This window comes from Neolamprologus multifasciatus, chromosome 5, assembly GCF_963576455.1.
Source record: "Neolamprologus multifasciatus chromosome 5, fNeoMul1.2, whole genome shotgun sequence".
Taxonomy (NCBI): domain Eukaryota; kingdom Metazoa; phylum Chordata; class Actinopteri; order Cichliformes; family Cichlidae; genus Neolamprologus; species Neolamprologus multifasciatus.
In genome coordinates this window covers 28,856,835-28,879,689 of record NC_140443.1, presented here as the reverse complement: position 1 = coordinate 28,879,689, position 22,855 = coordinate 28,856,835, and the positions used below count along the sequence as shown (strand labels likewise).

At 41.3% G+C, this 22,855-nt stretch overlaps 1 protein-coding gene and 1 non-coding gene across 3 annotated transcripts; one reads left to right on the top strand and one right to left on the bottom strand.

Moving 5' to 3' along the window:
* Window positions 1-456: 456 nt before the first annotated feature.
* LOC146518985 (protein kinase C delta type-like) lies at window positions 457-22,101 on the bottom strand. Of its 2 annotated transcripts, none has more exons than XM_085158944.1 (17): window positions 21,779-22,101; window positions 11,808-11,938; window positions 11,333-11,608; window positions 7,320-7,488; window positions 6,514-6,545; window positions 6,287-6,372; window positions 5,758-5,887; window positions 5,517-5,617; window positions 5,334-5,418; window positions 4,683-4,804; window positions 3,738-3,911; window positions 3,069-3,160; window positions 2,875-2,937; window positions 2,574-2,712; window positions 2,171-2,359; window positions 1,948-2,076; window positions 457-1,788 (listed from the first exon to the last, which is right to left on the bottom strand). In XM_085158944.1, exons 2-17 carry the CDS (start codon window positions 11,914-11,916, stop codon window positions 1,630-1,632), a joined length of 2,055 nt encoding a protein of 684 aa, XP_085015070.1. In that variant the 5' UTR covers window positions 11,917-11,938; window positions 21,779-22,101; the 3' UTR covers window positions 457-1,629. The 2 variants fall into 2 exon arrangements, with proteins under 2 accessions (XP_085015070.1, XP_085015069.1); XM_085158943.1 differs by having other exon boundaries at window positions 4,683-4,807; window positions 21,779-22,093.
* trnae-cuc (transfer RNA glutamic acid (anticodon CUC)) lies at window positions 9,015-9,086 on the top strand. Its single transcript has one exon. It is a non-coding gene; the product is annotated as a tRNA-Glu (tRNA).
* Window positions 22,102-22,855: the final 754 nt, after the last annotated feature.

Here is a 22,855-nt window from a genome sequence, read left to right as displayed (position 1 = left end):
TCGTTTTTTCTTTTTAAAATGGCCTGCAACTTTAACGCTGCATTAGGCTTAAGGCTGTTTGCACAGAGAGGCAAATCTCCGAACAAGTTGAACACGTTTGCCTCCCAGTGCAGCTTTCAGTTTCCTGCCTCTTGTTTGCTATTTGTCCACAGTCTGCACTAAGACTTAAAACACCGAAATGCGTCGGGGCGGAGTGGGGGACAGAGGACGAGGACAGGTCATAAAAAGCCGAGCGCGCTGCATGAACGTTTCCTCGCCTTTTTTTTTCACCCCCTAAGGCACGTTAAGCTGCAATAAAAACACCTGATCGCTAGGTGGCGGTAAATTACCACAGGTCTTTTCCTAACACAATGCCAGTAGTACAGAGGTGCACGTGAACCAAGTAAACATTTTCTTAACCTGTACCAAAAATAACTGGGATGCAAAATGGATTTAAAGCAGAAGAAAAGGCATGACTTCTCAGGAGTTTACAGTATATTTATTCAGAATCAAATGTAAAAGATGAGGAGAGTAAAAAATAAGTCCACCCATAACTTACAGAAAGCTCATAGTAACATACATTTTAATCTTCCATATACAGCAATATTATTTCCATGTTAAAATTCCTGCATTCAAGTAATATAAGACATATTAAAGATCTGTCCTTACAGTGACCCCCCCAATAAAAGCACATCCTTCAGCACATACAGGCATGGTGCCGAACGGCTGCTGCAAGTCTTTCATGAAATCTTTTGCAAGCCCAGAGAAAAACATAATGCTATGTGTGGAACAAGTGTTTACACTGTGCTTGAGTCTGAGGTAAAGAATGAGTTTTAACACCAGTGTTGGATAAATAACACAAGAAAAGTGGGTATCATGGGCATTTTTTTTAAAGTGAATGTGACACTGTGGGTAATGCACCTCTAGTTTCTAAACAAGAGTGCAGTCAGTGAGAGAAAATTTCAATTCTAGCATTTAAAAACAAAACAAAAAAAACAACAACTTTATTTCAGCTAGACTTAAATTCACGGCACCTTTACCTGGACCAGCTGAGAATTCGTACACCAACAGCTAATGTTACTGGCTACAGAGGCACTATTTACATACAAAAATACCTGCACGCACCCACAAGCTCTTATGCATGCACCACACACACTCTGTCTTTCACACAAACACAAACACAGCTTGACTAAGCAATGCTAGGTGTATTAATTTCTATGACTAAACAAAGGTGCTGCATTTCTGTCTGTGAATAAAAATTTATGATACAGTACACTAAATGATACATACAGATTCAAAGTGTGATCACGTGGAAAAGGGAAAGAAAAGTGCCCAAAGACTGAATATATTCTACTATACACACCCGTCCCCAGACTGATAATGGTAACACTGGTTTCTGATGAAACTCCCTTAATTTCCAGACACTCTTTTATACACCTGTACAAGTTTGATAGCTGAGATATTATTACACTTAGCTTCCAACAACATCTTGGTTTTATTTGATCTTTTCCTCTTTTGGGGAACTGAAAAAACAAAACAAAAGAAAATTTCATTGTCAAGCTCAGGCCCTCCACCACACGAAGACAAAGGGAATTGGGTAAGAAGCTTGCTGGAAGTGATGAGCCATCTGAGGATGCAGTTTTTACTTTCTTATTTGGTTATTATGGGTTCCAGTTTGGGGTTGATGAAGGAAAAGCCAGCGAAAGCTGCCTGGTCCATAGAATCAATGAGGTTTTTGTCAGCATGGGAGAGACGCGGCTTCTCATTCAGGAACTCACGATCAAAGTTGCTGTGGTCACTGGGGGATTTCTGTTGGTGGGAGGTTAGGCATTTAGTCAGGTTAAAGTAAAAAAGGAAAAAATCAGATGAGGTATCTGATATCCTAGAGGCAAGCAATTATATTTAATGACAGCTCTAATTAATAGATGTGAACTAATGTTAATTAAAACCAAAATTTTAGGCCCATACCACTTTAGGCTTGAAAGGAGGCTCCACTTGTCTCCTCTCCAGTGCTGTCCAGTTAATGTTTTTGAAGAATGGGTGTCCTCGGATGTCCCCCACAACACCCAATCTGCGAGTGGGATCTCGCTCAAACAACTGAAATAATAACAGAACACAATAGATCTTATTATGTAACTATAATTCCACAATACACATGTTTGCCTAGTAATTTATTCATTTATATTTTTACCAGGTCAAGCAGGCTCTTGGACTCCTTGGAGATCCACCGAGGGTAGTGAGGAATGTCCGACCTGATGGATTCAAAGAGCTCATCCTCATCGTCACCTTGGAAAGGCGACTGACCAATTAGCATCTCATACACCAGGACACCAAAAGACCACCAGTCCACGGAGAATGTGTACTTCTGTCCACACAGGATCTGAGATAAGAAACAAATTGATCAGAAGCATGGAAGAAGAATGAGGAAATGTGATGTCTGGAGTGTTCTGCTCTTGTTACATAGTATTACATAGAGACTGCAAACAAACGATTCAGGTTGCCACCTGAATGACATACAGATTGTGGCTTTTATAAAAAGATGAAAGATTTTGATGGAAAAGTAAGGTATTGAACCCTTAGCCAGGCAAACTAACCTCCGGTGCGATATAATCTGGTGTCCCACAGAATGTGCTCGCTTTGTCATCTCCAAAGACATTCTCTTTGCACATGCCAAAGTCTGCTATCTTTATGTGTCCATCCTTGTCCAGCATCACATTGTCCAGCTTCAGATCTCTGTAAACAGATACAGGATGATATTTAAACAATGTAGGACTGTCACAGTAAATTCAGTTTGAAGCCATGTAATCTAAAACGAAATTTCAGTTTACTCTGCTGCAGTAGCAGACTGAATGCAGAGAATGCAGGAAGGAGTACAGAGAGCCTGTGGGATTTTACCTGTAGATAATTCCCTTTGAGTGGAGGAATTGCAGTCCCACTATAATCTCAGCAGCATAGAATCTAAAAGTTGAGGAAATAACAGTTTTAGTACAATTTAAGACCCAATGACGCTGAAAATGTTAACTCATACAACACTTGTAGCTTTTTTTCTTTTCTTCCTTTTTTAAAACACTGAATCCTCATGTACTCACGTAGCTCTGTTGGGATCAAATCGTCCCTTGTCTTGGATGTGAAACATCAAGTCACCTCCATTCAAGTACTCCATTACAAAGAAGAGGTGCTCCTGTGCAAATAATACATTATCGTAAGTTAACCAGCAGACGTAAAGGAAATATGGAGAGCGGGGTAAGTTGCTCACACTAATCCATTTTCTCGGTACGCCGAGAGTCCACACTAATCTGACAATTAAGAAGTTCCAAAAACCTTAAAAGAGTTTTATATTAACACAGGGTCATTAAGTCTTGACAGGCAGAAAAAGTAACTTTTTAAAATAATTATATAGATGCCAAGGCTCGCTGCCTGACTGGCTCTCATCAGTTATTACTTACTTACTACTATTGCATGGCACTAAATTTAATATAGATAATGAATTACAGGCATTACAGGTGTTGTTTTCCATGCCCGTAGCTGTTGTGCAGATAAATTCAATATTTTACCACTGCTGTGTGTTCCTTTGAACTGAACCGCTGTTAAAACAGTGTTTATTTTAAAACAAACTGAAAGAACTGAATTGTTGAGGATGCAGCCTTTAATGACAGCTTGGAACTGTGACTCTTATTGCTGCAGCCTGGAAGACTCCCCATCAGAGAACATGTTCTATGAACTTCACTAGCAGAGGTGTTTAGCATGTGTGCACTTACTTTTGACTGGAATGTGGCATAGAGATGAGTGAGAAAAGGGTTGTTCCAGGCGAGGGAAAGGACTCTTTTCTCCACCATGGTGCACTCCACATCGTCATCCATGAGAACGACGTCCTTCTTCAGGACCTTCACAGCAAAGTACAGGCTCTGTCCCTTCAGCTCTGCAAGCAACACCTGGGGTGTCAGAACCACATTACTGTCAGTAACATCATCAGGTTAATCACACCTGCTTCATAACTAGAGTATAACAAAACAAACTGAGCTATGTTTTTGCATTTCTGTGTAGATGTTTCACTTCAATGCAGAGCCCACAATGCCCACACTGGGACTGGATATAAATAAATTTCCCTTTCTTGTAAATCATTCTGTGTGTTAAATGATGTCTGGCATCTGTGGTGACAGATGAACAACTTGTTATTGCGCTTGAAAGCAGTCAAATGCTCCCATTGCAGAGTGAAGGAAGTCATTTCAGAAGCAGCGGGGGGTTGTACAGATCTTATAAGCTAGACTAAAGATCAAAAGTGGGGTAAACTACATCTGCCATGTAAATCAAAATGTGCTTTAGTTATACACTTAAATTAACAAAAAGAAATTAGCACATGAGATTTTTTTCCCTTCAGAGGTTTCTTCCTTTCAGAGGTTCCCTTCATCTGAATTTAAACATCTTCACTTTTCCTTAGTAATGTTACTTTTAATGGTTTTGTCTTCTAAAACATGTGAATTTTTACTTTGTATACAGTTTTTTCAAAATATTTTACTCCCATTACCAACATAATAGTTCATGGTTAGCATCAGCAAAAATTCCCATGTGGGCAATTGAAGGACTATTTTGAGTTTATTTTCTTAAGCAAACATTCTTTTCACATGCAAGTCTGAGTAACATTATGGTGCCTTACAGTCCATGATAAAGACTTAAAGATTTAAAGACAGCAATATGGAGCATACCTTGCCAAAGCTGCCTTTTCCCAGAACCTTGTGGAATATTAGCTGGTTGAGGGAGAGGCGTGCCTGGGAAACTGTAGTTGGGGCTGGGGCAGGGCCAGGGCTAGGGCCCTTCCCATTGCCACCTGCTGTAAATGCACATTTGCAAACTTTAAGTAAATGAGTATGCAAACCTGTAAACAAACATGCATGCAAACTGAAACAGCAAAAAGGTCATTTTAAGGTTGATAATAAAGACATAATTAATAAGGAAAGAATGATGTTGGGAATGACTGTTTCAACACTGCATTCTTAAATATGCCCAGCATTCAGATAATGACATTATTATATTTGCAAGAAATTGCTTTGATCCAAAACCTACAGTTTCAGATTTGCTTTACACCGTGTTTTCTTACTCTTGTTTCTTAATTATGTTATTTAGAGGGTGTATTGTTAATATGGCCATCTCAGGCACAGCAGCTTCTCCCACCTGCTGTTCAAACCTTCTGTTTGCAAAAGTTTGCTTAAACAGCATCTGTCCTTAAAAGCAGAGGAGGTAAAACTGCATACCGCAGACAAAGCGTCACTCAGGTCTAGTAATAGGTCCCCTAAAGCTGATACACCATTTTAGAAAAACTTTGTATTACAGTCAGTGCTACAATGAAAGCTTCTCACCACTAGGGTCCACTGTTGCATTTCTGACATCTTGGTAGATTCCAATATCTGGTGCAGGGGAGTCATCAGATTTCTTCACAGATTTCTATGGAGAAAAAAGAAGTTTGGCAACAGATTCTTTCATATTTTTAATTCGTTTTTCTTAGCTTTTTAATACAATGTTCACACAATGACTGTGCAAACCTGGGAGACTTGAGACAAAGCCTCTGCTAGTAGTTTCTGGTTGATTCCACAAAGATTGCCCACTTTGCTTGTGCAGCCACTATGTACGTTCATGCCACAGTCTGGTCAGTGGAGTCAACAATGGAACGGCCCAAGCAAAGGAAAAGATTCAGAGAGAAAATGTTAGTAGAAAATATATTAATAAAAACAAAAATAAAAAAAACAACAAAACAAACAAAGAAACTCAACACACCAGACTTACCTTCACATTTAAGGCCCTGCTTGTACAGACCCCACAGTAGACTTCCACAGTGGTCACAGAAGGTGGGGCTCTTGTAGTTGTAAGTTTTAAAGCGATGTGGCATGTCAATATTGAAACGTTCTTTCTGGAACTACAGACACAAAGAAGAGCATTAAACCCAGAGAATGATGGTACCTGACGATTAAAACGCGCAAGATTATATGTTTTGCCTGTCTAAGGTGCTTTTGAGTGGCCAGTAAAAGTCACACAGAACTTCTACAGACAATAAGCAATTACACATTTCAACTGATTTGAACACTGAATCCAATATTGATGATGTTTGTAGGTTTGGATCAGTATTCATTTGAGTCAAAGATATGTGGTTGTGTAAAGACGAGAAAAAAAAAAAAGTATAGTGTTAAAATGACTGTTTAGTTGACATAATAGTGTATCACTGATATATTACTACAAGATACAAAATCATCCTCAATTTCATGATAAAAAGAAACCAGTAGAGTGACTGTACTCGTCCATACACAACTTCACTCACCATAGTCTCACGACTGTTGGTCGCTGTTCTAGTGCACTTGCCAATGATTTTGTCGCTGCACTTCCTGTGGATTGCTGCATTGCATTCTGTGTGAAATAAATAAATCGATAAATATTGTGTTAACTGTGACACTGAAATATTAACAGTCCATTCACTTGCAACTTTGATGGTTCCCCTTTTCTAAGTCTGACACTACATGAATTGGTAACAGTCAAAGAAACACTCACGTTTGCATTTGTATCCTTGCTTGTTGAGCCCCCTGCATGGGGAAAAAAGGGAGAAGGTAAATGGCTGAGATTTATCCAATTTAGAGAATATATTCTAATTTTCTCTGCTAATACTGTAAAAGAGTAATGTACACGGGATGATTTTAATTGTAGGACTGCTGATGATAGTGATATACTTTAGATCATGTGGAGATAACTAGATTCTCCTCCCATCTTAGGTCATAAGATTGAAACTATGGGTGTAAAAATACCAGCGTCATACAACAGACTCAATAAACATCAGACTTCCTCCTCCCTGTTTTATAAGATATAGATAATACTGAAGTTTGAGTACAAGGAGGAGTTTGGTTCACAGATTAGTGCTGCTGACACTGATATAACAGCCTTGTGGGATTTCCCTAGGAGGTGACTCATTCTCACAATAGCACTCTTACAGGGTTTTTTTCCCCCCTTAATTCCCTTAAACTGCTCCATTAAGCAAACAAAATAACCAATCTTTTAAGAAAGACATTTGAAAGTATGGACTACTTGTACCAGTGAAATAAAACACACGCATGCACACACGCGCACGCACGCACGCACGCACGCACACACGCACACACACACACACACAAGCAAGCAAACAGACAGGCAAACTAGCTGCCTCTGGATTAGCCATGTTCAAACAAAGTGGAAGGAAAAACATTCATAGCCTCACTCTGAGACTCTACTGAGATTTTTAAAAAATATATACACCAGGGAAAAACTAAGATTTAATAATAATAGTGGCAGCTGCCATCTAACAAAGAGGGACTTTTGCATCTCACCAGAGAAACTCTCTACAGACAGAGCAGAAGGTGGGCTGGTGAAAGAAGGTGGAGGTGAACTCATGGTTCTTGATGACAAGAACCTTGGGCTGCTTGACTGCGCCCCTCCTCCTGTTCAGGGTCATCAACCCGTCTTCAGTAGGAGCCTTCAGGGTCGGCCTAGAAGCCACTGTGGGGAGAGATAGAGTTACCAATCAAATAATTGCATGTCCATTAAATTTCAGGAACATAATTTCTGTCAAACGTTACCTAAATTCACAAACAGTTTGGCTGATAAACCTTGAATGTTGCCGCTGTGTATTTTATCATAGATCAGTAACTGTCAACTGTAACAGAAAACTATTTGTTAAGAATACTTTATGAGCTAAGGAAAGGGGAGACATGAGCTACTGCCACTGCTGAATGGAGGCTAAACACTGCAAAATGCCTCTCTGGATTAGCTGCTCTAACTGATGCAAATCAAATGGGTGGGGGTCAAAAGTCAATCAGAGAAGACAGCGAAAGAGGCGTGAGAGTGGTAAACAAAGACATAACAGAAACTATGGAAGAGACAAGGGGGGTATGTGGGTGGATGGGAGGTGGCATTTTAGAACAATTCAAAAAAAGAAGCCACCTTAAAGACAACAGAACAGACGGGGGAAAGTGGGAAGAGTGATGAGGTGAGGGACAAACTTTTTTCTTATCTGCCAGTCTACTGACAGATGTTTGTTTGGACAGCACTTTGGTAAGTTGAGCCAAGAAAGTGGGAGCGAGTGAGAGGAAAAGAGAATGACAGAGGGGGCAGATACTACTGAGGACTGTTCACACGTGCCTAAAAATACTCCAGGCTGCTTTTCAGGAAACTTATGGAGGGTGTTGGAAGGAGACAAGATGCAGAGTATGGAGTTTTCATGACCCAGTAACAGCAAACCCAGACTGTGCCACTCCCACACTGAAACTCTCATTACACAGAACGCAGTTTGGAAATACCACAAAATGTTTGTTGTGTTAGCAGTGACTATGCGGGCTGGCCTTGCCATCCGGACCAACTTGGTACCCTAAATGCAGCATGAAGCCAGCTAATGCTCTGCTATTATTAATATTATTATCATCATCATCACAAGAATGTTATTCAATATACTTAAATGGGCTTCACAGACTGACAATGCTGCAGTGTTTTTTCATTTTAATTTAGGCCACAGACATCTACAACACAAGACAAAAACAATTAATACAGTGTAGGTGTTTGTTTACCCCAGTTCTTAGTAAACTCACTAGTGCGTTGCATTAAGAAAAACAAACATTCACTGTCCTTGTCAGAAATAACTGAACTGCAGCCCAAGCCACAGGCTAAATTTGTAATGACACCAGAGGATTAGTTTTATTCTGCAATGGTTTCATGGCACACCTAGTCAGCTAACCAGACCAGTGTGAGGTGTGAAACCAGCATGCAGATTAATCATCAACAGCCTGAGGCAGACAGATTATTTCAAGGCACTTTAGAAGCGTGGCTGCTCCACAAACCTCATAAACACATGTTCAGTATAAACACATGTAATCTGTGGCTGGTTGTAGAAAAATACGGAAAAATGAAGCATTTCTACCAGTAGAGGGAGATGTACAGCAAACAGAGTAGACAGATGGGAAAATGGTGGTGAGAGATGGGAGTGGGTGACTGTTGCCAGAAAAGATCTCGACTTTCACTGAGCGCACATCTCCCTGGTGGTCTAGTGGTTAGGATTCGGCGCTCTCACCGCCGCGGCCCAGGTTCGATTCCCGGTCAGGGAAAACTGTTTTCATATTGTTATTCATATGTATATTCATTGTCACTACTCGCACGTTTCAGTCAAGTCTATGGTTATAAATTAAATCTGTCCAAGAGCGAACTTTGTCTATTAAATGAAGAAGCGTTTCCAATAGATTTGTCGGGTTTCCCCTTTAAAGTGGTCAAAGAGCAGTTCGTCTACCTGGGTATTACAATTACAAGAAAGTATAAACAACTTCTCAAAGCCACCTTTTTTATACTATTGAAGAATGTCAAACAAAGCCTTCAACAGTGGTCACCCCTGAACACAACTCTTGTCGGACGAATTAATTCAATTAAAATGAATATCCTTCCTAAATTCTTATACTTATTTCAATCTTCACCAGTCTTCATCCCCAAGTCTTTCCTTACAACTCTAGATTCTATAATCTCCTCTTATATTTGGAAGGGTAAATGATGTAGAGTAGCTAAGGTGCATTTGCAGAAACCTAAGATTGAAGGTGGCACTCCCCAACGTCCGCTCTTACTATTGGGCTGCCAATATTCGATCTCTGACCTACTGGTTACAGTCTGGGGAGGGTGTGGGCCCCACCAGCTGGCTGGCACTGGAATCAGACTCAACTCAGGGTATTTCTCTTGCCTCCTTTCTGGGTTCTTCTCTTCCTTTATCCATTGACAACTTTGGATCTAATCCGATAATTCGTCAATAATAATAATAATAATTTTTCACTTCAAAGCCCCAACCTTTCAAACCACCTATTCCTCCTCCCAACTTTGGACAACTTGTTCCAGGTTTGGTTTAGAGCAGGTATTATTTGCTTCAAAGATCTCTTTATACACAATAAACTAGCATCATTTGACCAGCTGTCAGAAAAATACAGTCTTCCAAAAACTCACTTTTTTAGATACTTACAACTGAGACATTTTTTGCAATCCCACCTCTCCAATTTTCCAGAAGCTTCAGCTGCTAACTTACTGGACAAGCTCCTTAATTTTCAACTATCAGGCAAAGCTGTAATGTCTCTATAATAAAACTGTGCAGTGTAACACCAGCTCCCGTTGTGGGCCTCAAGTCCACATGGGAGAAGCAGTTAAACATATCTATGTCACATGACGTCTGGGACTCTGGAGTCCTTTCTCTGGTAAATTCTGCATCACTCTGCGCCCGTCATTCCCTGTTACAATTCCACATGTTTTGGACCTGCCCTGGTCTAGCAACATTTTTGGGAGTAGGCTTCCTGCACTTTGAACAAGGCTACCGGCCTGAAACTAGCTCTCAACCCCCTACTTGCTCTCTTTGGTACAGCGGGAGAGGATGATCAGTATATTCCCAGAGCAAAGCGTAGGGTGCTGTCTTTTGGTTCCCTCCTGGCTAGGCGTGCCATTTTGATGAGGTGGAAGGCTGCTGCCCCGCCCTCCCATGTTTATTGGCTTGCTGATCTCATGTCGTGTCTCAGTCTGGAAAAGATCCACTGCTCTATCCAGAACCAAAAGGGCACATTTGATAAAATTTGGGGTCTCTTTCTGGAAAACTTCTCTAAACTTCAACTTAAGGATGTTCCAGTTGAGTAACGGATTTGCTGATCTGATCTGATGTTTGTCTGTGTTAACGGGAACGTGAAGCTCAGTGATGTCGTAGCTAACTTCTGTGTGGTTCTTATGGAAAGGGTTCATAATCCCTCCCGGGTTGTGGCTTTTGTTATTTTGTTGGGGGGGTTTTCTTGTTTTTGTTTTTTTTCCCTCTCTTTTTGTTTTTCTTCTGGGTTTCTGCTTGTTTGGTAAAGGAGAGGAAAACAATGTTCCAACATGATAAGTTCTGTTTTGTATTCATTCATTTTAAACAGTTTGTGTTTTCCGTCTTCTTTTTTTTTCTTTGTAAACAATATCCACAAATACTCAATAAAAATATTTTGAATTAAAAAATGTTTTCTACAACCTGTAATATATATTTCTTAAATGTAAACCTACTTCAAGTAACAGACACTTTGATCAAGTTGGAACCATTTTCAGCTATTTCATTAGACAACAGCATGTAGAACTCTGTGCTTTATAATCATGCCTGAAATGGGCTGGACTCAACTGGAGTAAAGGTGAAGTCACATGTTTCCATGCACCAATATCACTATCTGAACCTGAAGGTGACACCTGTTTGGTCACATGTTTATGTTTCCACAAATCCACTGATAATGATCAAAAGACCTTGCATGTTTTCTCTCCCCTAAGAAGAATAGAAAACTAGTGATTGTAAACTAAACTTGAATCACATTACCTGCATCACCATCCTCCAAAAAAAACTGCACAGCCATCTGAATCTTCCCAGAAGGCTGCAGGTCCACCCAGAACTCAGCACGTCCGCTGCCTCTAGACTTGGATTTGCAGCGCTCTGCCAGCACAGACACGCCCATTGTGGCCTTGGCCAATGGCTCCTCATTACTCTGCATAAGAACCACTTCTAGGACACGCCCCTCCTTGATATGAGCATCAAAATTGGACTTCCAGGGGGGGTACATGGTGGGCTTCCTCTGAACCAGGGTCTTCCCTCTCTCTGTGAAAGAACAATGACATCATCATCATCATCATCGCTGCATTAAGGAGTGGTTATAGCTCAAAGATGTTTGTTAAGAATCAGTTTGCTTGTGGACTTTTGAGGGCAGTAGATAGTGACAGTCAAACTGATGTTGCAAGGTCTCCTTGTCAACTGTTGCACTTCTTGCACAAGCACAAACACGTGCAACTGTACATACCTGTGTCGATAGACTCTTTTATCCTGATGGCACAGATGGGAGCATCAGAAAGAGGAGACAGCGCGCCCACATCGTAATTACTGAGGGTGATACGCAGGAAGGGTGGCATGGTGACCACTCACCAAAGGCTCCTGGGGGGGAAAAAAAAGACTGATTTAAGCCACTCTGTCTAGACTTTCTAGAGAGAGATCTTTGTCTCTTGCTCTCACACACACTCACACATTGCTCAAGTTCTGTGCGTAAAACAAGAAGGAAGAGGGTAACAGCGGCTAGCAGCATCCTGCAGAGGAAGTAGTGGTTTTCTACTTCATACACAAGTTTGGAAACTACCTGCCAGTAACGAGGGAAGAAGGAACAGAATGTCCATCCTAAACTGTACTCTAGAGAGGCAGACAGCAAGAGAACATTTTTCAAAACACAAATATATAATTTCAACCCTGTTGTGAATTCTTTTCAGCAGATGTTACCATCTGTTGCTCTGACCATTCTTTAAAAGGCTCCATAACTCTCAACATCAACAACAGCCCTGCTATTTGTGAGTGGACAAATCTGGGGCGCTTTTAAAGTTTTATTGGGGGGGCTTGTGTTTATCCAGCATGTTAGCACTACTGGCTGAAGTTCTGGGGCCTGTAGGTGAGTGGCATAGCAAAATGTTCAAACAAATGCATGTCTCCTTTTTCAGTAATCTCATCTCTTCTGTCTAATGCTTCTACAGTGGGGCAAAAAAGTATTTAGTCAGCCACCGATTGTGCAAGTTCCCCCACTTAAAATGATGACAGAGGTCAGTAATTTGCACCAGAGGTACACTTCAACTGTGAGAGACAGAATGTGAAAAAAAAAAATCCATGAATTCACATGGTAGGATTTGTAAAGAATTTATTCGTAAATCAGGGTGGAAAATAAGTATTTGGTCAATAACAAAAATACAACTCAGTACTTTGTAACATAACCTTTGTTGGCAATAACAGAGGTCAAACGCTTACTATAGGTCTTTACCAGGTTTGCACACACAGTAGCTGGTATTTTGGCCCATTCCTCCATGCAGATCTTCTCAAGAGCAGTGATGTTTTGGGGCTGTCGCCGAGCAACACGGACTTTCAACTCCCGCCACAGATTTTCTATGGGGTTGAGGTCTGGAGACTGGCTAGGCCACTCCAGGACTTTCAAATGCTTCTTACGGAGCCACTCCTTTGTTGCCCGGGCGGTGTGTTTTGGATCATTGTCATGTTGGAAGACCCAGCCTCGTTTCATCTTCAAAGTTCTCACTGATGGAAGGAGGTTTTGGCTCAAAATCTCACGATACTTGGCCCCATTCATTCTGTCCTTAACACGGATCAGTCGTCCTGTCCCCTTGGCAGAAAAACAGCCCCATAGCATGATGTTTCCACCCCCATGCTTCACAGTAGGTATGGTGTTCTTGGGATGCAACTCAGTATTCTTCTTCTTCCAAACACGACAAGTTGAGTTTATACCAAAAAGTTCTACTTTGGTTTCATCTGACCACATGACATTCTCCCAATCCTCTGCTGTATCATCCATGTGCTCTCTGGCAAACTTCAGACGGGCCTGGACATGCACTGGCTTCAGCAGCGGAACACGTCTGGCACTGCGGGATTTCATTCCCTGCCGTTGTAGTGTGTTACTGATGGTGACCTTTGTTACTTTGGTCCCAGCTCTCTGCAGGTCATTCACCAGGTCCCCCCGTGTGGTTCTGGGATCTTTGCTCACCGTTCTCATGATCATTTTGACCCCACGGGATGAGATCTTGCGTGGAGCCCCAGATCGAGGGAGATTATCAGTGGTCTTGTATGTCTTCCATTTTCTGATGATTGCTCCCACAGTTGATTTTTTCACACCAAGCTGCTTGCCTATTGTAGATTCACTCTTCCCAGTCTGGTGCAGGTCTACAATTATTTTCCTGGTGTCCTTCAAAAGCTCTTTGGTCTTGGCCATGGCGGAGTTTGGAGTCTGACTGGTTGAGGCTGTGGACAGGTGTCTTTTATACAGATGATGAGGTCAAACAGGTGCCATTCATAAGGTAACGAGTGGGGGACAGAAAAGCTTCTTACAGAAGACGTTACAGGTCTGTGAGAGCCAGGGATTTTCCTTGTTTGAGGTGACCAAATACTTATTTTCCACCCTGATTTACGAATAAATTCTTTACAAATCCTACCATGTGAATTCATGGATTTTTTTTTCACATTCTGTCTCTCACAGTTGAAGTGTACCTCTGGTGCAAATTACTGACCTCTGTCATCATTTTAAGTGGGGGAACTTGCACAATCGGTGGCTGACTAAATACTTTTTTGCCCCACTGTATCTAGTGTAGTCTAATAAAATGAATGCTTCCATCTAAATTTTACATTTCCTAAGTTCCTAAAACTGTTGTTGTAACAAGACAAGTAATCTACTTATTAAAGCTCCATTTTGTGTGCTAAACCATTCTTCGGATGTTGTGTCATAGTGGATTCCTCACTTAATTTTCTGTACATGAGATTCACAGAAATGACATGCCGCCTTTGTGCGTCTACATTATCGGTCACTCCTAAGAAGACAAGGTTTGTTCGTGCTCACGTTCCTTTCACTTTTCTGAATGAAACATGCTCTGAGGTGCCAACTGAAGAACCTGGTATGTGTTTTTAATATATGTATAAGCATGCTGCTCAGCCTGCTAAAAGGTAGACTAGATGCTATTTTGAGCTCAGGCTGGAAGTAAGATCACATCTTGTGCTCGCTGGGGTGACACTCAGAATTTCAGAGAGAAAGCAGGAGAGTTTTTTTTTAACTATAATAAAGGGATGTGTAGTGTTTGGGAGGCAGTGATGTCCTACACAGACAGGCCTTGTGATTTGGAGGTCAAGGCTTGAAATCCAAAACAAACAGTCTGGGTGAGGAAATGAATAACTAACTGTGATGTCTCAGAAATCGTCTCCAATGTGCTCTTTCATTGCCAACTTCTTCAACAGACAGAAATTATTCAGTAACCAGCACATATAGGCCACTTTCACAGCCTCGGGCACCTTAAATGTTTATATAGTTATGAAATAATACCATTGGGCAGACGCCGAACTGAAGATTGCTAAACAAATGACTGTTTCTGACTGCGGTCAAGACTGCTCTTAAACAAGAGGCGAGCTCTTGAAAGTTCCTATACATGTACTCACACAGGCAGGCATACAGGAATAGGAAGAAAAACACATAAACACTTACTGGGAATATATACTTTTCCAGTTTTATCAGGACTTTACACACACTTTTTCCAATGTACACATGCACAGACATTATGTGCAAAAGAAGGCCTTGTTTCCCCAGAGAAAGTGGAAAAAGTGAGCATATGCAATTGGGGAAGGGGTGGGTAGGGGAAAAGAGCAAGAGAGAGAAAGAGGAAGAAAGAAAACAAAACAGACAACAGACATGCCACTAGACATGAGGGGGAAACCAGAGTCGCCCTCACTAGACTGACTCATACAATAGAATCAAACTCCAGTGAAACAGATACTGTACATACATCTGTCAGTGTGCGTCTTTGAAAAGATACAAAGTTACTCTTAAATAAGTCTTTAGTACTTTTGGAGAGCCAGAAGATGGAAGGCTGGGCTGCATACCTGTACTGTCTCTCTTAACTTCAAAATGCTCTTCAGAACTAATTAGAAGGATCACCAGTATGAGGAAAACACGAGAACAAAAAGATGCTGGTAACTAGGGCTTTAGCTGCCACATGGCTCGGGAATTGGGAAGGATTTCTCTTCCAATAATCACACACGGTGATTCATGTCAAAGTCAGTGTTTAATAGGAACAAATACAGAAACAGCAAACCCTGTAATACGCACAACAGCAAAAAACACACATTTCGGTATTAAACAGTACAAGAAAACCACTGGCACAATAGCCCTTACTTGAAATGACATAAAACAAAACTATTTTTGTGCACTGAGTTAACGTGACATAGTCCTGGAGAGGAACATGCGTGACTGCCTACAAAAGCTAGGCCATCATTGAGTTCATGCTCAGCGACGCACCACGGACAAGTCAAAGGCTTGGTATGAAGTGAATTTGTGGAGATGGGGAAGAAACGATCAAGCCGGTCTAGCAGGCTGGGGAGTAACCTTTGATTGGCAGGTCGGAACAAAGACGGGTAATTTGAGAAATAAACAAAAGTTGAACAACATACAGGAATCAGAAATATGGTCTAAGATATTACTGGCATTGCTTTAAATCCTTGTCCTGCTTCCCTCTTGCTTCATAATTACAAGGAAGATTTGTTTGTTTAAAAAAACAACAAAAAAACAAAACAGCATGTGATGTAGTCCACATAAGGTTAGCAGTTTAGAACTTGTAGACTAATATAAACTGTCTCTCAATATTAGAATATTTTAGCAGGCTCGAAAAGCCAGCCAACTCATTTTTTAAATGGGAAGAGAGTTTAATTTAGTAAAGTTAGTGACCTGATCTTAGCCCAATTGGCTCCATCCCCTCCGACAAAGCATGAGCATGCTGGATGAATAAAAGGCAATTAGAGCCTCTAGCATCAATAAGTGTCTGTTGATATCTAAAGGTTGTAGACTTCAGACAATCACTAACTGCAAGAAGACAACGGCACTTCATTTGATAGTCAATAAAAATTATCTTGAGATGTTAATTTAAAGACCATTTTAATTGTTGCCACAGACACAGTTTAATTTTAAAGTTCTGTGCAAGTGCTAGGAAATTGGAACTCTCGAGATACTTTGAATGCACTTTATGCCCATATTTTATATATACATATATACAGTATGGGAATGGGATGATCCCAAAACAGCTGTGTAAGTTTTTATGTTTTGCTTTAGAAGACTTTCCACACTTACTGTACTTTTGAATTTCAAATGGGTGAAAAATGGGCAGGTGTAACTAACATAAATAAACATGACTCAGCTGAAGCGATCGAAAAATAACCCTGTAAGCCAGCATGGCTACGGTAAAGACCCTGAACTACATCACTTAAATGGAATGTAACCATTGTTAATGCTGACATTACATCACCTTATCGCCACTGACACATCACAATGTCCACAAAACAAAAGATCTGCGCAGATTTAAATATACCAGCATTCTCTGCTTACATACTGAGGGCTTTTTTATTTCCACAGAAGATGTTTGAACATGTCACAGGCGGAAAAGCACAGGTGGAGAACTAGAATTACTGGCTCTTGGTTGCACGACGCTGCCAACAAGTCAATTTGCAGCTGACATCTACATCTGCACAGACTTATACAGAAAACAGGGATCTGGAACAATTTGTTTTAAGTGCCTTTATGCTCAGCCAAGAAAACAAATCTGTGAGGACATATTTTAGACGTGGGAGTAGACAACAGTTAAAGGAGAAGAAGTGAACTGAAGAATAACATTTTAACCCAGCAGCACAGTATCCTATGTACAGTGCAATATTTCGATCATGATTTCTTGAGTTTGAGCTCAGTTTGACCTCTGACCTCCAGGTTCTAATCAGTTCATCACGGAAAACAACGAGATTTTCGGCATATGTTAAGAAACTTGATTTACATCATGTTAACGAGACTGGGAAGGATGGGAGATAACCCGTGACCTTGACCTTGACCAAAAATTATTTCATTCTTCAGTTTCCTTCGTGCTGCTTTGGTTTCATGGTTCTGCACTGTACAGGCCTGCTCACTGTCACTGTTTACTGAGACTAATTTAGAGTTGAGCCATCATTAACAATCACTGACAGCTGAGCTACAAGGTTGATGTGTAAGAAATGCTGAAAATGAATCTGCAGTATATTCAGTATGCCTTTGAGTTTCATACGCCATGCGTTTGTTTACTTAAAAATAAAAACAAAACTAAAACGTGGCTGTTTCTCGCAGACACTTTGTCTGCCTTTGTGCCAAAAGATGACCCAGAGCAATGAAAACTAGCCTAACAGGATTCTATAAACAAACCAGTGAAGAGTGTGGATGCAGGCAACAGAAATGGAAATGATCAGTCAGCCAGTGCATTTCAAAAGAATCCCAACATTAATGAAGATAACTCAAACAGCTGACAGGTAATATCACCACAGTGAGAGGACTTCAGGTTTAGTTGCTGGTTCTATTTCAGGGCAGATGATGCTTACATGAAGTAGATTTGGCACGTTCCCATACTGCATGCAACATATTCAGTTAGAATTATTGGGAAATTGACCACAGCGTTAAAAAAAATGAAATGGAAGAAAATCTGCCCAGTGAGAAACTTTGGTTCTTGTGTCCTTATTACTTCAATGCACAACATGCACTGAAAGAGAAAGAGAGGGGGATGCAAGACTGAATGGGAATGCAGTCTGCACACATGCACTGCAGACCTGAACTTCTCTAGGCATTACCCAGCAAAGCCATATGGTTGAACACTAATGTCCTAAGCAGCCAGGCGAGACATTAAATATCCTAAACCAAATGGCATATGTCCAGTAGTGAGAATGTGGCTGATGTGAACGATCTCCTGCTGTGTTCATTCACATTATCATTTACACACAGTGTCAATGCGTGACCCGATTCCTAACATTTTCCAGAGATCATATATGAATAAGACTACGGACAGACCCAGAACAGTCTTACTAATGGAGTTGGTCGAGTCAGTGAGAGTTGAACAAACACAAATTATTATGAGCCGCTAACTTCATAGTCAGAGTCAGTCCTAGAGCAAATAACCTGGTGTGTGCATATGTGTGTGGCTGTGTATGTAAACATCCATTATTAATCACAAAATGGCACTTAATGCTGGCTGAAATAGAGAGAGAAAAAACCCTCTCCACACTGGAAGTCAAACTGTGATCATGGAAAAGTGCTGTTCCTAGCTCCTACACCACATTTGATTTAAGAGCAGGAAACTTTGAACTGCTCAGCAAAAACTAATTCCTATTTTCTGTTTAAATTACAACCCGTCAGACGTTTAAAGTCAAATTGTAGATCCAGCTCAGCATCCTGCACGCACAAAGAAAACCATGCAGCATTTTCTGTGAATAAACTGAGTAAACTTTCAGGAGAGTCAGACAGGGATTGCTGACTTTTGGTCATTCATTATGATGGCAGTATTGACAGCTTACTGTCCACGTCCAAATTTAGCAGCTAGTTACAAATGAATGCCACGGTACATCAAAAAACTGTATGCCAAAAAACTAGGCAGGACTAGTAGCGCAAAGTTTCAAAATCTGCAGCTGAGGAAAGGTGAGTGGTTGATACAAATATAAAGGGACAGGCCGAACCAAAACCAAGACCTTCCTTGGTGGAGGTAATAACATTACATGACATAGGTAAACCTCTGAACCTAATCAATCGCTTGATTTCCTTTCTCAACCTCAGTTTTGACAGAAAACTTCATCAATTCCACATACCTCACTTAAATCCACAAGTCTTTCATTGAGGCACGGTGGTGTGCATTATTACCGCATTACCTTCTGGAAAGCACACAAGTGTGCTCCCATAAGCACATACTAATAACCTTGAACAAAGGGGCCTTTAATGAATTTCAGCAGAGTGTGGCTTGAAGAAAAATCAAAGCCTTCCTTTCTTTCACTAACCTGGGTCAATAGCTAACACCCCTTTCCCAAACACTGTCTCTCTCTCACACACACAGGTAATACTAACAGAGAAGTTATACTGTGATGTTAAATTCTGCCCGACTTTTCCTTTTATCACAAACTCACGAGACACACATGCACCATCAATATGGTTAAATTAGGACAGGGGAGAAAAGTGAGAAAGATTTGGAGAGATGAACTGATGTTACCGCTGCAAGGTCAGAGACACAAATCACTGCAGTGAAGCACCCATGCCTCTGATCATTCTGGATCTGGTAACTGCGTCAATCAAACCAGTACAAGCTGGTATTAAATGCTTGAGGAACAGTACACTTGAACTTGAAATTTTGGTGCAACTGTTAAATGGGAGGGGGGCTTTTTGTTATTTAAGAGGAACACTGAGCTCTTTGGCACAGTTTCAAACCTGCTACCACAGCGAGGACAGAATCCTGCCCCTGTCTGCATACGTGTGCGAGAGTCCTCTCTCCACATGCATTAAAAGCGGTGTCCATTTCTGCCGCTCTCACAGTTTACAAAACCTTAGTTAAGTCGAGCAAAATAGCATCAGAGCAAGGGGAGCCAAGCAGGATTGTGATGTGTGTGTGAGAGACAAGAGGGACAAGGCCAAGGGCAAGTAATGAGCCAAACTATCATCACCCGCAGATGAATTAGCAAAATTTGAGCCCAATGCCCGCGATTCTTGCTCTTCCATTGTTTACTTGTGGGGGGGGGGGGGGGGGGGGGGGGGGGAGACTGCATGTGTCCTATTACAAAGGTCCACATCATATGTGAGTGTGATGGGACACACTAATCAGAACACACTTTCCAAGTGTGCCATATTATTTAAATTGGAGAAATAAAGAATAATGATTTGTCTTTAGTATTTCTCTAGGTAATTCTCAAATATAGCTGGGTTGATAATTAAAAGGTTTAAGCTGTTTAAATGTAACCAGCTCTGAGGTACTGTCTTTAAACAATGTTTTAGTTATTCATACACAATGAATACGCCCTGAACATTGTCAGGCTTACGTGAATCTGTAATGTTTGTGAGTTTCGTGCAGTTGGCGGGATCAGTGCTGCTCCTCACTGAGCAGATGTCCCAACCGCGTCCTCCAAGCAGCTCATGATGCCACAAGCCAATATTGACAAACCAGTAACTGCAGGCAGATGCAGTCAGATAATGTTACCTGCAGCCTCCGCAACACAAGAGGCTTGTTTTGCAGTGAGTGACACAAGACTTTTGCAAGCAATGGATGGAATATTTCAACATGGGATAATGGGTTTAGTGTTGCCGGTCAGATAAGAAGTTGTGTTAACCATTTCCTACTGAGAAGGCCGTGTTTTTACAGCCGCAGGAACGAAGGGTAATCCTCACACAGACACATCCCCACAAACCAAAGTGAGCCATCATATGTACTCTGGGTTGTGCTGTCATGTCAAAGCCACATGTGATTCTGGCAACAAGAAAGAAGTTACATTACCGCAGGATGACTAACAGCAATGACAGCCGCCTAACGTGAGGGAGGACCTTTGATATTTCGAGCTGGTGGACTTTAGCCTCAGGTGAACAATACAATCCGGCTTCGGTACAAGTTAAACCGCTTCGGCAGACGGCTGCTGTTTGTAGGGACGGTGAGACTGTCAGCACTCGATCCAGCCACACCAAAAACCTGCGATTTAATGGAAATCTACTAAACACTCGCCCAGTACTGTACCGCTTATGTCACTATGATAGCTGCAGAACTCAGTTTTATGACGTTTAAAATAATAATTAACAGCACTTGCATATAAACAGTGGTAATAATAGCTATGAAAATATGGCGTTTATGACACTTTTACACACATGAATTAGGCCTATACTAAAGATCACGCGTGTATCCCATTTAAACCGTCCCTTTAGCTTCTGCAGCAGGTGGATTTGATATAACGAGAAAACGCCCTGTCCCTGATTTTCACTACTATACGGTTTAACTTTTGTGGCAACTTGTGGTAGTTACTCGGAGGACCTATAAGCTTGTTTCCCGGGTTATTACCTAGCTCACTGATACAAGCTCTTGCCACAGTACGCGAACCTGCAGCAACGATACATGACTTAAAGTTTCCCGGGCTAAGTGACAAAAACACGATAAAACACACAGAGAGGCTTTCTGCGACAGCAGCATTCCTCTTCCTAGAAACCACACAGCCCTAACCATCACTTTACGGCTAAACAATCGAGGTTTGTAGTCACCAAGTGAGACTAAACACCAGCCAGAGTCGTGCCAAGGCAAACGCTGGGGACTCCTGACTCCCAGTATCTACACTGCGAGCGAGGAAGGACTCTTGTCTCGGTGTTGTCAAATACCGAGCTCGAGCTTCTTCTTCTTCTTCTTTTTAACGCAATTAAGTTTTTGTTGCTTTATAAAAAAAAATGCGACTTACCTCGTTAGCCTGACGCTAAGTTTCTTTTTTTTTTAAGTTTTTTTCTTTTCCCGGAGCTTCGACTTTAAACGCTTGAGTGGTTTTAAGGAAGTGTTCAAGTCCGCTGTTGTTACTCGAGGCTCTCCCTCTCTGTTTGTCTGCCAGCTTTTGTGTGTCGCGGCTCCTAGCGGTGCGCGCGGCGACTGCGTGACGTCAAACAGGTGCATTCCCGGAGACACGAGCACGAGCGACTCTGTGATTGCCACAAACCCATTTAGGCGTGTTCACATGTTCATTTACAAACCGAGCGCGGTTGCTTTGCAAGTCTGGACCGGCAACATTTAAAATCTGACCTCCCTCACGGGGAAACCAGCTTTTCTCAGCGCCTGCGTCTTCCCATAATTCACTTTGTATTTAACAACACCTTCACCTGAACCTGACGCACGGTATCAGGCGATAAAAGCGGAAAGTCAAAACACGGAAGCGAGGGAGCTTTTGAGCAGGTGCTGATTAAACCTCTTTAGGTGAAAAATATGAATTTGGTAGATCAAGGGAAACGGATATTAGGGCACTGTGGACTCTCAGTATTCAGGTCAAGTCAAACAGCCATGCGTTTCCACATCAGGCCTTCTCACAGCACCTCCACGATCCCATTTCTCTCTCGGCCTACACAAAGCCTGTTGATCCACGTGGTCTTGAGTCATTAGCCCCACCTACCAAAACTGCATTGCTTTAAGAGAGAATGGGTTGGTAAATTCAGTAAGTCTCCAAAAGGGCTATTTATAGCCACGACAATAGGTATAGCAGTGTCATGCTGGTATACTTACTGTTGAATGACAGATTACTGAGAAGACCAAGCAGCTATTCAGCACTCAATCCTTATGAAAAACACATCAGTTAAAACAGATATGATTTTTTAAGGGGCAGGGGGGTGGGCAGGATACCACATTATAATATGGTTGGATTTAAATCACTCTATTATAATCTTATATGATATGTTATGTAGCTTAGAGTGATTTAAATTCAACTGTGTGATAGGATTTTAATATCAAAGAAGTTTTAATCACGCTGGTCATCAGTCAAAACAGACACTCAAAT

What these genes read in the sequence shown, in the direction of transcription:
- LOC146518985 (XM_085158943.1), bottom strand. Translation starts at nt 11,916, where the DNA reads ATGCCACCCTTCCTGCGTATCACCCTCAGTAATTACGATGTGGGCGCG. An exon ending in CCAACAGTCGTGAGACTATG is followed by an intron (nt 5,888 to 6,286) that starts GTGAGTGAAGTT and finishes TTGTGTCTGTAG; the next exon opens with TTCCAGAAAGAACGTTTCAA. An exon ending in TCAAAGGGAATTATCTACAG is followed by an intron (nt 2,713 to 2,874) that starts GTAAAATCCCAC and finishes ATCTGTTTACAG; the next exon opens with AGATCTGAAGCTGGACAATG.